The sequence below is a fragment of the Galeopterus variegatus genome, unplaced genomic scaffold (genome assembly GCF_000696425.1).
Source record: "Galeopterus variegatus unplaced genomic scaffold, G_variegatus-3.0.2 Scaffold334, whole genome shotgun sequence".
Lineage (NCBI taxonomy): Eukaryota > Metazoa > Chordata > Mammalia > Dermoptera > Cynocephalidae > Galeopterus > Galeopterus variegatus.
The window spans coordinates 584615-601996 of NW_007726445.1; the positions used below are offsets into that span (position 1 = coordinate 584615).

Genomic DNA, 17382 nt, shown 5'->3' on the forward strand with positions numbered 1-17382 from the left:
GCGAGCCAGCTGCACCCTGACCTGCTGGGCTGGGCAGTACGGGACCCACAGGTACTTCCGAGTGTGCATGTGAGTGCGCTGCTTCTTCAGAAGCCCCCTGCCATCGAAGGGACTGGACTCCACCAAGTGAAGTGTTAAGGTCAGGTTTCCTCTGCCTTAGAACTGGGACATTCCCCGCCCTCCCCCGCACACACACACACTCCTTCATCCCCCTCACCTGGCCCTATGTCTAACTGGGAAGAAACTCTCTGCTTTAGACCTACCCACGTGAGTTTGGATTACTTGGTTATTCCGTTCTTAGATTTTACTTCCTTGTCCATAAAAATGGAGATTAAGAATCCTAAATTACAGGATTAGTGTGAGGTTTGAATAAGACCACATGTGCAAGTGTCTTCATGGGCCTTGCACACAGTGGATTAATAGGACAAGGGTGTTGAGCACCTGCTATGTGCCTGAGAAGCCTGAGCCAGGTGCTGACCCTCAGGAGGCCCACGGTGTGTCAAAGGCAGACAGGGCTCCATGCACCCAGGTGGGGGCAGGTGCAGAGTGAGCATGGTCGTTAACTGTCGGTGTATCAGTGTCTCTCCAGGGCCGCCGTCCACTCTCGTCCTGTCTGTGTGGTGTCCTGAGACCACATGAGGATGTTGCCATGGCTTCTTGTCTTCTCTTTGGGTCTCCAGGCCTGGGGTAAGTTTTATTTTCCTGTACAATGAGCAACTGAGAAGGTCATCCTGAAGTCTCACGGGAGGGATTCTCAGATGCCTGCTCTCCCTCAGGGAGAGAGAATAGCTTTGTGCTTATAGCATAGGACTTAGAGTCTACAGATCTCGATTCAAGGCCTGGTCTTGCCTCTAGTAATGATTTTAAACACATTTATTCAGCTCTTCAAACCTTACTTTTCTCATCCAAAAATTGAGATAAGGTTATAACCTCCTAAACTAATTGTGAGGATTAAATGAGAACACACACCAAGGACAGAACACTTGGGCAGCAAAAGCGCATAAACGGGAGCAGCGATTACGTTTGTATTATTATTATTACGTCAATCAAAGTCTAACCTTTGTCTTGGGTTTATGCTTGTCAATGAGAGAAGGTTCCTTGGGGTGAGGATGTCAATCGACACACCTTGCCCACCCCCCACGGTCCTCCACACAGGAGCAGGGAACAGCAAATACCCAAAATCCTCCCCATAGGAGCTGCCTAATTTGTGCAGATGATTCGAACCCCTTCTCCGCATACACTTCCCCATTGCTCCATTGGGTACAATTCACACAGAAGGGGACTTCGTGGTTTTGAAGTGCCTGAATACATTTCTAGGTCATTTTTCAGCAATTGTGTGTGTAGATGCAGCTCATGAGTAGAGGATAATATTTCCAACTTCTTGCTCTTAACGATTTAACTTTCATCCTGGGGGATTACCTGGAGTTGGTGTTGGGGAGGCCATGCCACCTACTGTTATCAGAGGTGGTCCTCTGGTCAGCGCAGAGAGGTTTCTTGGAGGGGGCTCAGGAGTCTGGGGAGGCAGCGGTGCAGTGGAGAGGGGGCAGCTGTTCCTGGCCAGAGCCTGTGACACTGTGATGGCTGGTATTGCGGGGACCCATGCAAAATGGAATGTTCCTTTGCAGGTGATTCCTCCTGGAACAAAACACAAGCTAAACAGATATCAGAGGAGCTTCAGCAGCTCCTGGCCAACATCTCCCAGCTCATTGAAAAAGGAAAACTGGGTCTTGATGGTGAGGAGGCTTGGGGGCTGGCTGGGGTATCTCATGTGAGAAGAATGTTTCTTAGGTCTGCACAGCGACATGTGACTGGGGGCAAATGGGGTTGTGTCACAGAGAGGAGCACCAGCAAACCACCTGCGCAGTTTACCCTAGGTCCTCAGGGTATAGGGGTGATGGTACCAGGAGGGGACAGAAACCCAGGAAGGATAGGGACAACTTCTGCAGTCAGGAAGCCCCTAGCCTGAGGATGGAGACCCAGACCCTGCCCTCAGGGAGTCCTCAGACTGAGGGGGAGATATAGCCCCTGCTCCGAGGGTGCCTGCAGCCTTGGGGGAGATGTAGCCCCCTCAGGGAGCACTCAGGGTCACAGAAGAAAGTGCCATGAGCACACACTGAGGACAGGAAGGCTGAAGGGGAACTGAGTGAGGCTACTCAGGGCTTTCCCCGGGAATAAGTGGATGAGATGGAAAGGGGTCCTGGGGCAGAGCAGGGAAGGAGCTGGAAGATGGGGTCTGTCTGTGGTGGGGAATCCTGGGCTGGGGGAGCACGGCATCTAAGCTCTCTGGGCAGGTGCAGACTCTGCGTTGGGAGTGAGTGTCAGTGCGATGGGGCCATGGAGGTGAGCAGGGGAGGGTAGGCCTGCCTGCTGAAGTGCTCCTCCTGGGGTGCTTTCACTGCCATGGGACAGACACAGCCCAGACCTGCACATACAGTCCAGAGGCTAACATGACAATGGTGAAGCAGGTGCACTGAGCAACGGTCCTGTGATGTCCCCACAGATGTCTTCACCATGGTCTCTCGCCAGGAGTGGGGAGCAGGAGCTGTTGGCTGCAGCACTCGGCTGACCATGCCGGTGGACATCCTTGTCATACACCATGTCCCTGGACTGGAGTGTCACAACCAGACAATCTGCAGCCAGAGGCTGCGGGAGCTGCAGGTCTACCACACCCACAACAACAGCAGCTGCGACGTGGCCTACAAGTAAGAGCTGCCCCACTAGTGTGCTTCTCCTGTCCCTTGTCATCTGCTCTCTGCGTTTTCTGGGTTGTGGTTATATAGGTTTCATGAATAAAATATTTAAAACCTCCATGAAACTCCAAATCCTTTGGAATTTTCTGGGAGGTCCCTGCCCCTGAGATCTTCTAAAAGGTAGCAAGGAAGGTTAGGTACCAACTCTACTTTTCACCTCCTGCAAGCTGGGTCACACCGCACATCACAGGCCACACAAGCCCTCCTCATGCATCAGTGGTTTGTTCCACCCTGTTCTGCGAGGCTGGTAGGGCAGGTGTCACCATCTCCATGCTACGTGGAGGGGATCCGGGTGGGGAGGTTGTCTGATCTCCTCAGAGTCACACAGCTGTGGAGGTGTGGAGCCTAAACTGACTCAAAACTGCCCCTTTGCCCCTGGCCTGCTCCTGCACACCACACCATGGGCTCCTGCCTCAGTGAGGCGATCGTCCATCTGTTGTCACTCTAGTAGGCCCTCTGGTGTCCGGACTGCGTGTCCTGGCCCACCTCTGACTTTGGCTCCTGAGCATGGGGATGGCTTCTGCCTCAAGTGCCCACCATATCTCTCTGCTTTCCACTCAAGCCTTCCCTGAGTCCCTAATGGTGAAGGGAGTTAATGTCCCTCTGGGCGACGGGAGTTAGCTGGTGGGTAATTTCATCAGGCCCAGCCCTTCTGAGGGACAGCTCTAAAGTGCATGGACACAGTTCCTTGAGAGGCTGCAGGGTGGGGGGCGAGGTCCCCAGGTGGCCACTGTGAAGCCAGCCCAATTCCACACACTTTGTTGGGTTTCTTTCTTCTGTCTCACCCTCCTTGCTTCCTCACTGTGGCTTCTGGGATCCCTTCCCTAATTAACTGCCTGCATCCAGGTCTCTGTCTCAGGCCCTGCTGCATGAGAAGTTTCTGTAAGACAGTTACCCGGCAGGGAGAAAGCAAGGAACAGCCTGTGGGGATTGCACAGGCAGCATGCATTTTGCAGGAGGGAGGAAAGCCATGTCAAAGGAAGTGTGGAGAAGAATTGTACACTGTGCGGTTGGGCCAGTGTTAGTTACTATGGAGGTCCCAGGACCCCTTCTCCTTCCGAGTATGTAGGATGATTTATATAAAACTCTGGCATCTAAACAAGGGAGGGAGGAAGAAAGCATAGGAGTGGATCCTATTGAATTCTAAGGACTAGCATAATGACTTGGTCTTTCCACTGTCTGGGAAGGAGTCCATGCAAATTTCTTTTAGTGACCATGGCTCGGGCCCTCGCTTTGGAGGCTGGGTAAGTGGTTTCCTCTCTCAGGGATGTGCTACAGTGCCAGCCATTTTTTCCCCCAAATTTTATTTATTTTTTATATTTTATTGGTTATGTATATTTATGGGGTATAAAGCTGACCATCACCACTCATAGTGCCAGCCATTAACCCATATTTTCTTGCTCCACAGCTTCCTGGTTGGGGATGACGGCAGGGTGTATGAAGGTGTTGGCTGGAACGTCCAAGGGGTGCACACCCAGGGCTACAACAACGTGTCCCTGGGCTTTGCCTTCTTTGGCACTAAGGAAGGTAGTGGTCATCGCATTCGACCCTTCCCCTAAGGAGTTCTCGACTCCTCCGTCTCAACACTCTGCTGTCTTCCCACCCTTCTCATACTCTCCGAAGATCCACTCTCTCTCTGAATTCTCCTCTCCCTTGACTTCCACAACATGGCATCGGGATGGTGCTGCTCCTACTGCTCGGGCTCCCTTCTCAGCCCCTGTGGCGGGCTTCTCTTCCTTCAGCCGGCTCATGGGTGGGGATGCGGACCACTCGTCCTCTCTCCGCAAGCTTGTTTTCCTGCTCTTCCCTCGAACAGACCCGGGCTTCTGCTGTCACCTTTGTGTCAATGACCATCATGTCTTCCTCTCCAGCTCTGACATTTCTGTAGCTGCAGTCTGTGCTTCCCGATTTCCTGCTAGGCACCTCCTCCTTCCTTCTCTTAATCCTAGATTTTCTTTTTTTTTTTTTTTCTTCGTTAAATTTTTATTTTGTCAATATACAATGTATATGATTATTATGGCCCATCACCGACACCTAATCCTAGATTTTCTATACATTAAAACAAAACAACAGCAACAACAAAAACACCTAGAGGCCTCTAATCTCTGGCTCCCTTCCACTTTCCTCTAGTCTGTTGCTCCTGGCCCCCCACTACCTGCATCCTAACACATGCTTCAGGATCATTCCTTTGAATTTGTGCACCCTTTACTGTTAACAAAGATCTTGCATATCTAGTTTCTCACTTTTCCCTTCCAAATATCCTTTGAGATAGTCCAGGTAGATTCATGATCCCTGTCATACGAAGGTGCAGCCTGAGTTTCAGACAGGTAAATGACTCAAAGTGACACAACTATAAGGAGAGGAGTCATAATACAAGCCCATATCTTCAATTTCCAACTCCAGGGTGGTTTCCAGCAGGCTGGAGGACTCGGTATTCAGACCTTTTTTTTTTTTATAATGACTATTCATTGCCACTTGTTAGCTTGGGATCCTGAGCATCTTACTTCTTGGAGCCTCAAGTTCCTCTTCACAAATAATGGGGTTAGTTATAACATCTACCCAGAGATTTGTGGTAAGGATTAAATGGGTTAATGCAGGTAAAGAGACTGGCACATGCCTGGAAGGGACCCTGTTGAGGGAAGCCCTGACCGGGTCAGGTGGGTGCTCTTGAGTGTGGTGATGCCTTTGAGCTCCTTCAGGGTAGGAGGGAGTGGAGGAATGAAGTCCTGGCCGGTCATTGAGAAAGGGCTTCATCCTGAGCCACTGAGAGCTCTGTCCAGGCAGATCCTTGACTTTCAGGCTCTCCGTCCTGGGGCAGGAGCCTGTTCCCCTTTCTTTCACTCCAACAGCTGTGCAGGGGCTGGAACTCCTCCTCTGCTTCCCTGCTTGGTTCCCCTCAAACTCAGGCCAAATCGGGATTTCCTACAGATCACTCTCTTCTAGGCCACAGTCCCAGCCCTGCTGCCCTGTCAACCATGGAGGGACTAATATCCTATGCTGTCCAGAAGGGCTACCTGTCATCCAGGTACATTCAGCCACTTCTTGTGAAGGGGGAAAACTGCCTGGCCCCTCGGCAGAAGGCGAGTCTGAAGAAAGGTAAGACCTTTAGCCCTACTGGGCTTCCCTCCAGACTCCCCACACTAACTCTCAAACACTACTGGGGTGACCTTTCAGTCGGGCTCTCATTGGATCCTGGACTCTCCAAGGTTCGGAGAGTTGGGTGACCAGGTGCCTACAAGAAGGAAATCTTGAGAGGGTGGCAAACCTTGAGAAGGACCCTCCAGACCACCTCTTTATCCTTCAGACCCCTGGCATGACAGGGCGACGGCATTATGCCTGTGTCACACACGCGTACTCATTTCTTAGCTCACTCTACAGCTGCTTGCTGAGCGCGCGCTAGAGCCTGAGAACCAAAGGAACAAAACACAGCAATCCCTGTCCTCATGGAGTTTCAGTCTAGAGGGCAGAGAAAGACAATAAACGAATAAGCAAGTAAAATATTTGGTACATCGTATGGTGAAAGTGCTATAGAGGGGAAAAAAGCATAGAAAGGAATAGACTATGTTACACACATATTTATATATTCCTATGCTTATATACAAACACACACGCACAAATGCACATTTGTGAATACCAAAACTAGAACAGCACTAACAGACTGCAGGGCTGAGGAAAACAAGTCACCACTTACACTGACTTTAAAGGAAGAGTTTAACATGATTCAGGTAATAGAAGGTGGACACTATTTTGGGCTTACCAAGCAGCAACATCAAAAACAGTAAAGTTAATGAACACTTTCAGCCTTTTTTGGGGGCTTAATAAAGTTTAATAGAAAACAATCATATTGTTTTAAGGCCTCAGATAAATTTGATTTCTGCTTTTGGACTGCTACCATCTGTCAATAAATGACAGATGAGTTTGATGGATTATAAATGACTCTCAAAGACATGTTTTCAGAGTAAAACATCCATGTCGCACTGCTGGGACGCAGCCTGCTGCTCAGTCCCCCAGTCTTGGTGAGAGCAGAATGTCTGGGAGCAGCTGGGATGCTGAGGATCCTGAGGATTGCGTTGGCCTTCAGTAGTGAGGTGGCTGACATGGGCTGGCGAAATGAATCCTCCGCGTTTTCTTTTCTTCCCCCACCACAGCTTGCCCCAGCATTGTCCCCCGGTCTGCTTGGGGGGCTGGGGAGACCCACTGTCCAAAGCTGAACCTCCCTGCTAAGTACACCATCATCATCCACACTGCTGGGAGGACCTGCAACATGTCTGATGAGTGCCGCCTGCTGGTCCAGGACATCCAGTCCCTCTTCATGGACAGAGTCAAGTCATGCGACATCGGGTATAAGTAAGTGGGTCTGAAGACAGGGGGCTTCTTTTCCCTTGGGGGCAGACATGGAAACCTTGAAAGGAAGGGGAAAGGGCACTGCTATTTGCTGAGCTCTCGCCGTTTGGGAGGCACTTTATGGATCATCACACTGACTTCTCACACACGTCAGTGGCCACGGGTGGGTCGTATGTAGGAAGTAGCTAAGGGGGTAGTCATTCCCCTAAGCATGTTCTCCAGACACGCGTCCTTTTAAAGGTGGTATATTGACGTGATGGATGCCAAGATGCTGCTGAAAAGACACTAGAGGAAGCAGAATGCACGAGAGATTGTGAAACCTGTAGAAGAGATGATCTAAGTGCCTTTTTCATGCCATCGCCCCCCACTACTCAGTGGCTCTGGCTCTGCCCCTTGGTTTGGCTACAGCCTGAAACTTGTTCTGCCGGCATCAGATCCACACCGTTTCTCTGCATCTAGAAACGGTCAGCCTCCCTGGGGAGACTATCTTTCCTGTCTGAAGGCAGGGAAAAGACAAGATAATATCTCTTGATTTCTCAAATGCCAAGGTCCATGATTCTTTAATGAAGAACATATCGACCTAATGGGGAGAGTAAACATTTCTTTTCTTTTTTTTTTCTCATTAAGCATTGTATTAATGAGTCCCAAATTTCTGTGAAAGATTTTTGATCAAGTTCTTTTCTTTGAAAAGTACTGATTTTAAAAACTAGTAACTTAAAACTGCCATACACACATAAAAACAAATTTAAATTTCCACAAAACAAGTTTAAATTTCTTGAAGGGTGCTTTCAGAGCTCACAGATAAGACATCTGGGGTTACAGCCCATCTTGTGTCCCGTCAGAAACACCACACTAAATTTTAAGTCTCAGGACAGGCCACCACTAACCCATATGGTGTATTGGTACACATTGATAGAAAGAGCCCCTAACTTTAGGGGCATTCATGGCTTAGCGAGTGGAGATGGATTCTAGTTCCTATTGTCCCCAAACCATGCACCTCAGTGCAGGATGCAACCTGCACAGCCATATGCAGTGGCCCTGCCTTAGATGGACTTACCATCACTTGGTGTATGCCTCTGGGCAGACCGTCCCACCTCTCTCTGTCCCCATTTTTAGTAGCAATCCTTTCAAGATAGGAGAAAACTTTTCCTCCAGCATCTGTCATCTATCAGGACCTACCAAGTGCGTTGCTAGATCCTGCCATGCAGGACCATTCATGGTGTTGCTCTCTAATTAGAGCCAATCCCTGAAAATTAACTATAAATGGGAAATCCTAAACTGGAAAATGGAAGAAAGTAGGGGGAGGTCCTTACTCTTTTCCCACTCAGGTTTCAAGGTGCAGTTACGACCTTTTATCGTGTCCGTTCTGTCATAACTCATGACTGTGCCACTTCTTAGCGTGAGGTGGTCTGTAGTCAGGATCAAACACTCGCTTGCTCATAATTGTAATTCACTGAAAAGGGGATTGAGTGTATATGCGTGTGGGCACTAGGCTGTGCTCTGGGAATGCCAAAAGATGTAGCGCAGGTGTGGTTCTTGCTTTCATGGAGCTAATACTACAGACAGGAAGGAAAATAAGTTCTAATAAGGTACCTTAAGCATCGTGACAGAGAACACAGGGAGGCTAAACAGGGGGCTTAGGTTGCTGGTGGTGGGTGTGAGGGAAGCACTCCCTGAGCGAGCACCGTGTGACCTGGGACCTAAAGGGTGAGTGGGAGCGAGTCAGTGTTTCAGACGGAGGGAAAGGACCTCTGTGGAAAGGTGGAGATTTCAGCCTGAGAAGTGTGACTCTGAGGAGGTGAGAGACGTTTATCATGATAAACACAGATGCCAGAGAGGAGAATGGTGAGAGGTGATGCCATGGAGGCAAACAGGGGTAGATCATGAAGGATCTTAAGTAGGGGAGTTTGGACTTGGTGCCAAGGGTTTTGACATGGTAAGATTTGTATTGCAGAAAGACCACCCTGGCTGTTGCTTCGGGAATGGATTAAAAAAGGGTAAAACCGGAGGCAGTGAGGTCTGGGGGCTGTGTAGCAATCCAGGCAAGCCGACATGTGATATGGCCAGGGTGGTGGCAGCTGTCTGGAGAGACCTGGAGGAACTTAAGAGGTCAGTGGAGGTTAGTGGTTAATGACTGAGATGTGGGGGTACAGGAGGGAGAGTGGTTCGTGAGTGGGTGAAGGGGGTGGGCTGATGCTCCTACTACCGACTGGGGCCAGTGAGTGGAGGGGCTGGTGCCTTTCACCAGGATAGGATCCCAGAAAGGGGAACGGGTCAGGGAGGAGGTGGATCCAGTTGGGAACAAGTGGACTTTCATGGATGGCAACTGAAGCAAAAGTGGATGGTTAGTTTTTAAAGAATGTGTTGGATGAGGAGAGAAGAGGGCTTGGGGTAGCGTCCTGAGGGACCCCACATTTAAGGAAAGAGCACCGAAGATGAGGTGCGGGAGGGTGGGTAGCCAGAGATGAAGAAAGCCAGGAGAGTGTGGTGTGATGGAAGCCAAGGGAAGAGAAGGTTTGGAGAAGGAAAGAGAAGTTGACAGGGTCAAATGTGCAGAGAGATCAAGTCAGGTAAGGATGGAGATGTGTACATTGTACTTAGTGAGCAGGAGCTCCTGGGTCACCGTGGGGGAAAGGCCCAGGGAATGAAAGCTGTCATCCTGTACTTTCTTCATTGACTGTGACTGTGGGCAGCAGAGGTGTGCTGGAGCCAGATGGGCATGTGCTGGCTCATGAGAACTGATTGTTAGAGATTCAGGAATTTTGAGAGCCGGTTGTTAACTTGGTGACCTGAATTAGCCATAGTTGGAGTTTTATATCACAGAAACCTGCAAATGCTGTAAATCAGGATTCCTTCTCCCTACTCTGTCTTCCCCATTTCCCCAAGCTGGTTTACCAGCACACCGCTGGCAAGGATTCTGTTTTATTTGTCTCTGTAACTCAGTGCTTAAAATTGAATAGATAATCAATGTCTGATGGGTAAAGATGTAAATGAATTAATGAATGAAAGAGAGAAACAAACCCAGAGTGCTGATCTCCATCTCTCCTTGTGGTCTCTAGCTTCCTTGTGGGCCAGGATGGTGTCATTTACGAAGGGGTGGGCTGGAATTTCCAAGGCTCCCATACCTTTGACTACAACGATATTGCCCTGGGCATCGCCTTCATGGGCACCTTCACAGGTAAGAGGGTTCTTTGGGCAGTCATCGCATGGTATTTGAAGGAGGGTGTCTTCCATTGCATGGAAAACAAAGGCATCAGACTCAGGCATCATTGAAGTGCCCACATATGCTGGATTGGCCAAGCTTCAAATTTGACACTGGACTAAACTGAGTGTGACCAGAGATGACCCCGAGACAGAATGCTCATTCTAAATCTATCTCCTTCATACATAGCCAAATGCCTCTCTTTCAATATTCGAGGAATGAGTAAAGCAAGGGGAAAAGATCTTTGTGCATATTTTTAGCTCATCTTCGGTGGCAGATGCATCTTTCTTGGTTACCATGGCAACAGTGTGGGGACACTCTGGTTTGTATGCCAAAGCCACAGATGAGCCCCAGTGTCCACATTGAGAGAGCACACTGTGAATCGTCATGGCTCAGAGCTCCTGATCAGTTTGTTTAGACACAGGAGCCTTTTGCTGAGCCTCTGGAAAGAGAAGGTCATATCTGGTGCTGGTTCAGGCTGATACTAATGTGGGCATTGGGTGGGGGTTGGGGGTGACCCAGGACTGTGCCTGGAGATGCGGGTGAGCACTAGGCTGGGCATGCAAAGGGTATAGGCAGCAGATCTGTGGCTAAAGCAAATTTTCTCAGCCTCAGCACCATGGACATTTTGGATCAGATAATTCTTTGCTGTGGGGGGCTGTCCTGTGCAATGTAGGATGTTTAGCAGTATCCCTGGCTTCCACCAAATAGGTGACAACAGCATCCTTCCTCCCCCCTATTAGTTTTGACAAACGAAAATGCCCCCGACATTGCCAAATGGCTGCCAGGGGGCTAAATTTCCCCCAGTAGAGAACTACCAGGTTAAACATTTGTGGTGAATAAAGCGTTTGCACATCCCTAGCAGGACTGTATGTATTATCACAGGCTCAGTCCTTTTGATTCAGGAGAACTTTGGCACTGAGGAATCTGAAGTCTTGACCTGGTTTTCTGTCTGTCTATAGGATGGCTGTCAACAGTGGAATACACTAACTAGCTGATGGGGGTGGGGTGAGGTAGGGTCTAGTGGTGTTTCCTGTCCTGAGAAGGTCGCCCTGGAATCCCGTGACCTATGGGTGAACTGTGTTTTGCAGGTACCCCACCCAATGCCGCAGCACTGGAGGCAGCCCAGGACCTGATCCAGTGTGCTGTGGTCGAGGGCTACCTGACTCCCAACTACCTGCTGGTGGGCCACAGTGATGTGGCCAACATTCTGTCCCCTGGGCAGGCTTTGTACAACATCATCCGCACCTGGCCTCATTTCAAACCCTGAGGGAAGCCCCAGCTCCTTCTGCTCCTCCTCCCCTGCTGGTCTCTCCTGTCCTCACCATCCACCCCAGCTCAGCACCTGTGTCCCCTCCCTGCCAGCCATCCTGTCCCTGCTTTCTCAGGTTAGTATGATCACGTCTTCCTCCCTGGCTATTATCCTCCAGCGTCCCCCAAGCCCTGTAGCTGGGCATTCACATCCCTCTGTGTCTGAGTCCAGCCTTCCTCTCCCCTCCCCTTCCCCTCCCTGGGCACCCAGCTCCTCAGCCAGGTGAGATGACGGGCTGGTCCCTGCTGTCCTTCTCTCTCCCTTGTGTGCACCCCTCTGGCTGGTGTGCCTCCCCTTGTGTCTAGCTGGTGGCCACCCCCCACCCCATGGGCACCCCCCTGCTCACAAGACTGTGCAGATCTGACACAGCCCTTCTGTAAGGGCTGTCATTGTTATACCCATGTCTGTTCTCTCTAATGGACTGTGAGTTTCTCCAAGGCAGGAACTGCGTTTTATTCTCTCTGTGTCCTCGATTCCTCAGCAGTGTCTGGAATTTAAAAGGTGCTGTAGATGTTTTTGGAAGAAATGGATGAATAAAGGAATGAGTGGATCCAAGTCCCTGCTCACTTTGCCAGTTTGCTCCATCATCCCCTCTTTGGGGGGCCCTCCCTGACAGCACCCCCATCCCGCCAGTGCTCTCTCTGCTCCTGCTCCCTTGCGGTCTGAGGGTAACTTTTCAGAGAGCCCTCCAAACAGATTGTCTCCTCTAAATACTTGCTGTAAAGAAATTATTTCCTGAACATTTGCATCAGGTACAACAGTAACATGAATCTCATGAGGTTTGTGGGATTAAGTGTGTTATTATGTTAAAGTGTTTAGTGCTTGATACTTTGTATCCTCTCCATACCTGTCAGCTGTTATTGTTTTTGTCCCTGTCTCCCCAGAGCACCCTGGGACAGGAGCCATGTGCTCCTCCAGGACCAGGCCAGGCTGTGTCCACACAAGCCCAGTCCCTGTGGCCTGCCCTTGCTTGGCCTGGCCCCGCTGGGCACTGGCCTGCGTGAAGACCCAGAGCCCTGGTGCTCCGCAGCTACCCTGCCTGGGCTCTTCATCCTGCTAACTGGAGGCACATACAGTGCTCTTTGTTTTCTCTGGGTCTTGGCCTGGAAAAAAGGGGAGGAGTGTAAGAGGAAAAGAAGAGGGATAAATAAAAGGAAAAATAAGTATGTTATTTTTTGTTATAATTTTTTTAGGTCCTCATATTTTGCTTGTTTTTATAATGTTTCTGTAGCTCTTATAATAACAGAAATAAATGTAAGAGTCTCACGTTTTTAAAGAAAATATTGTGTGTTGTTCAAAGTGTATAATGACCTTGCTTGACCTCAGTCTCCGTGTCTGCCTTTGCTCTCAGGCTGTCAGTGTGAAGGAGTGTGGGGATTATCCTCCTAATTTCCCAGGGAGCAGAACAGCCCGGAGAGACTCTTGGTCTCTTTTTGTCTCACACAGTAAGGGGAAGGGGCTCCAGGAGGGAATCTACCCAATACTCACTCCCCAGGGGTTCCTGCCAACCTCAGTCCTCCACTGAGGACATGGAGGGAACGGCATGGCCATTCCTGATCTGCTGCCCCCTTCAGGGAAGGACATGGGCAGGAAGTAAATGAAAAGGGAGGTAATGGGTTTCTTGTAACTGGAAACATGAAACAGAAGCTGTTCAGATTTCTGGGTCTGCCGTACAGTCCTTTGGCAAAGTGTCCCTACTCTTCTAGTACTAGGACTCGAAGACTTCTCAGTCTGTCACGTCCTTGTTCAGGGGGTGATTTAACCTTTATCCACTCCTTCAGCCATCACCATCTGTCTAAACCCTTCCCTAGGACACTACAGAAAAGAATTCTTGGTCCAAATTATTGACATTTCCCCAAATTCATGCTATTTTAAAAATGATTATTTCACATGCCATGTAAGTAAAATCAGAGTGTTCACTAGACAAAGCCAGCTTCAGGGTAAATTGCCAGACAGTCCTCCAAATAGATTACTTCCTTTAAACCCTAGCTATAAAGAAATTATTTCCTGAACACGTGCACTAGGGATAACAGTAATGTGTGTCTCATGGAGCTAGTGGGATTAAGTGTGTTATGATGCCTGAAGTGTTTAGAACCAGTGCTTGGTACATCTCTCAGTACACGTTACATGTTACTGTTTTTGCCATTGTCACCTTCATCAGCAGCATTATTACTCCTGTTTGGCTCTGGCAGGCTGGCTGTGCCTACTTGGGCAGTAACCTTATGTTTCCAGGAAAGGTTTGGCACAGTCTGGTATGAGTGGGTCTGAGTCCAGACCATGTGAGAGAGGAAGAAAAGGGGCCCAACCCCGACATGAGGATACCCATGATGAAATGTGAATAGATAGTTGAGGTGGGCACATCACGGACTTTTGAGCTTTCGGAGATAAATAAGGATTTCGAGATCCTCTAGTCAGTGATTTTCAAAATTATAACATTTTCCTCAAGAGAAGCTTCACAGGGACCCAGACTAAAAACCACAGGTCTGGTTCAGATCTATGCAGAGAGGGCAAATCAACTCTGTCAAGATCACACTGTGAGTTACACAAGGCAGATTACACTCAAATCCGCAAGCATCCTTCTGACTCTGTTACTGCTTTGATAATACACCTTCTATGGCTGTTCTTTATTAACATAATAAAATAGAAATATCATAGAATGACAGTAGAGATTTTCTACAACATGGACCACATATACTTCTCTCCATACACCTGGATCAATGAGCATCTTTCTCTTCATCACACTGTGTGCTTCCTACCTGCAGGGATTTGCTCACACCATTCTCCTGAATACCCCCTGCCCAGTTTTCACCTTTCTAGATACTCCCCTCTCAATGAGCAGAACTTCAAACAGTATGTTTGTTTTACTTTGCCTGGATGGTGAGCTGTCTGCTGTGGGTAGTGGTTAATGGTTTGGCCAGACAACCAAGGACTGGAAAGGGCGACTAGACAATTGATGTTATATGAATGTTCATTAAAGAGTATTTGTTGCAGAGTCGAGTCTTAATAACCAGGTGGATGAAATGATTTCAGTCTGTTTCCCTAGCCACCTGGATACCTGTTCAAGAGATTCATACATAATGTAGCCTAATGTAGCCATGTGACAGAGATGAAAGTTATGCACAGGCTCAGCAGCAATGTGCTTCATCTCACGAAGCCAGTGTGGCTTCCACTGCTGTGAATGTCCAATCTGCCAATAACAGAGGCTGATGACGTATTCCCAGCTGGCACTATTACCTGAGAGATCCAAACACAACCTGGAACAAATTGATTACCTTGTATTGTTTCCATCATGGACAGGGAAGTGATGTGTCCCCCCAGAATGAATCCTTTATATAGGTATCCTCACCCTCCATGCAGTGCTTTTGCCAGCTCTACCACCTGTGGACTCCTGGAGTGCCTTATTCACCATTGTGGAGTCTTACCTGGTAATGTTTCTGACAAAGGTACACATTTAACAACAACAAAAAAGCATGGTAGAAAACGGTAGCAGTAGCATAAAGTTTGAATCTTTCCAACCCCTCCCCCCCCATGATAAAGAAACATAAAGCAACTAGGATGGCAAAACAAAAAAAATCCACAGGCAAAATCAGCACGACTAGGTGGCAGAGTATCCTTAGAAACCTTAAGATACAAGTGTGTGTGTGTGTGTGTGTGTGTGTGTGTGTGTGTGTGTGTGTGAGAGAGAGAGAGAGAGAGAGAGAGAGAAACCACGAAGAGCCATATGCTCTATATGGTACCAGCATCTGGGTAAGAGGAAGCAGACAGAAACAACTGTGCCTGACAGATCTTAGAACTTCAAATAACCAAGGTCTGCTTATCCAAAAGTTTAGACAGCTCAGGGTTTTGCACACTCCAATGGTGTGTGAATACAAAGGGTTCTAGGTTGAAGTCTGCAGGACCAGGAGCAGTCTGGGTCCTATGACTCTCAAAACTAGCCAGCCAAAGTTTCCTTCTGGAACAAGACCCCACAGGGGAGGACTGCTGTGAACAGAATCTAATACAGGCCAGGAATAAGAGATAAAAAGGAAAGAAAAAGGTCCATATAAAAGTGGAGAAGAGTGGAGCAAGGAATCTCTGACTATAAGTCACCAGACTGTTGGACACTTACTTTCCAAAAATAATAGGAGAGAGAGAGTTCTAGAGTGATGAAATTAGAAAAGCTATCCAAAACCATGCATTGCCTTTAAAGTTCTGGAAAACTAATCACGTATACAATAAGCAACAAAAAAGAATTGAGTCCCAACCCCATACAAAGTTACCATAAGATAAAAACATAATCAGGAGCAGAAACAAGAAAATAAAAGCATGACATAAAAACATGGATGAACACTATAAACTAATATCTCAAACTGAGCTAAAAACATTAAGAAAATGACACAAGATATGAAAGAACAATTAATGGGAATGTAAGAACTCAGAAGAAAATAAGAAATAAAGGAAACAACCATTTCAGAAATGACCAGTAAAAAGAAGAAAGTTAAAAGTGTGTGAACATAACAGATAATGCCTTAGGAGAAAAAGAAGGTAAAAGGAAGGAAAATGTTCAAATTAAAAAAGAAATAAAACATGAGATTTAAAGAATTAGAGAGAGAGTGTGATAAATATAAAAGACAAGCAAAGAAAATAGAAGATACATATTATTGGAGTCCCTAAAGAAAAGTAAAGTAAGGAAATAGAAGAAATATTAAAAGTTACAATTCTAGAAAAACTTCCTGAAAAAAAAATGTTAATACTACATTTTTAAAGGGCATAATTCATACCTGAAAAATTGACTCAAAATGACGAATTCCAAGGTATAGTGTAGTTAAACTGACTAATAGGCCAGGGATAAGAGAAAAGGAAAGAAATGAATTTTGAATGAATCAGTTTCTTTATTTTTTATTTTCATTTATTTATTTATTTTTAATTTTCAAGATTTTCTTTAATGAGTTTCATCATTTTTATACATATCCTTTTTTCTTTTTATTTATTTATTTATTTTCTTCCAAATTTTATTTTATTTTTTCAATATACAATGTGGTTGATTATTGTGGCCCATTACTGAAACCTCCCTCCCTCCTCCCTCTCCCCCTTCTGTCCCAACAATGTCCTTTCTGTTCGATTGCCATATCAACTTCAAGGAATTGTAATTGTTATGTCTTCTTACCTCCCCCCGCCCGGCTTTTTTGTGTATTTATTTATTTATTTTTAGCTCCCACAAATAAGTGAGAACATGTGATATTTCTCTTTCTGTGCCTGACTTGTTTCACTTAATATAATTCTCTCTAGGTCCATCCATGTTGCTGCAAATGGCAGTATTTCATTATTTAATGTAGCTGAGTAGTATTTCATTGTGTAGATATACCACATTTTCCGTATCCACTCATCTGATGATGGACACTTGGGCTGGTTCCAACTCTTGGCTATTGTAAAGAGTGCTGCAATGAACATTGGGGAACAGGTACACCTTCGACTTGATGATTTCCATTCCTCTGAGTATATTCCCAGCAGTGGGATAGCTGGGTCATATGGTAGATCTATCTGCAATTGTTTGAAGAACCTCCATACCATTTTCCATAGGGGCTGCACCATTTTGCAGTCCCACCAACAACGTATGAGAGTTCCTTTTTCTTCGCAACCTCACCAGCATTTATCGTTCAGAGTCTTTTGAATATTAGCTATCCTAACTGGGATGAGACGGTATCTCAGTGCAGTTTTAATTTGCATTTCCTGAATGCTGAGTGATGTTGAGCATTTTTTCATATGTCTGTTGGCCATTTGTATATCTTACTTTG

At 47.3% G+C, this 17382-nt stretch overlaps 1 protein-coding gene across 1 annotated transcript; it reads left to right on the forward strand.

The window, feature by feature from the left end:
* Nucleotides 1-641: 641 nt before the first annotated feature.
* On the forward strand, nt 642-11566 carry PGLYRP4 (peptidoglycan recognition protein 4). The gene is made up of 8 exons (XM_008567643.1): nt 642-687; nt 1626-1733; nt 2501-2702; nt 4159-4277; nt 5694-5846; nt 6899-7097; nt 10154-10272; nt 11388-11566. Exons 1-8 carry the CDS (start codon nt 642-644, stop codon nt 11564-11566), a joined length of 1125 nt encoding a protein of 374 aa, XP_008565865.1.
* The last annotated feature ends 5816 nt before the right edge of the window (nt 11567-17382 follow it).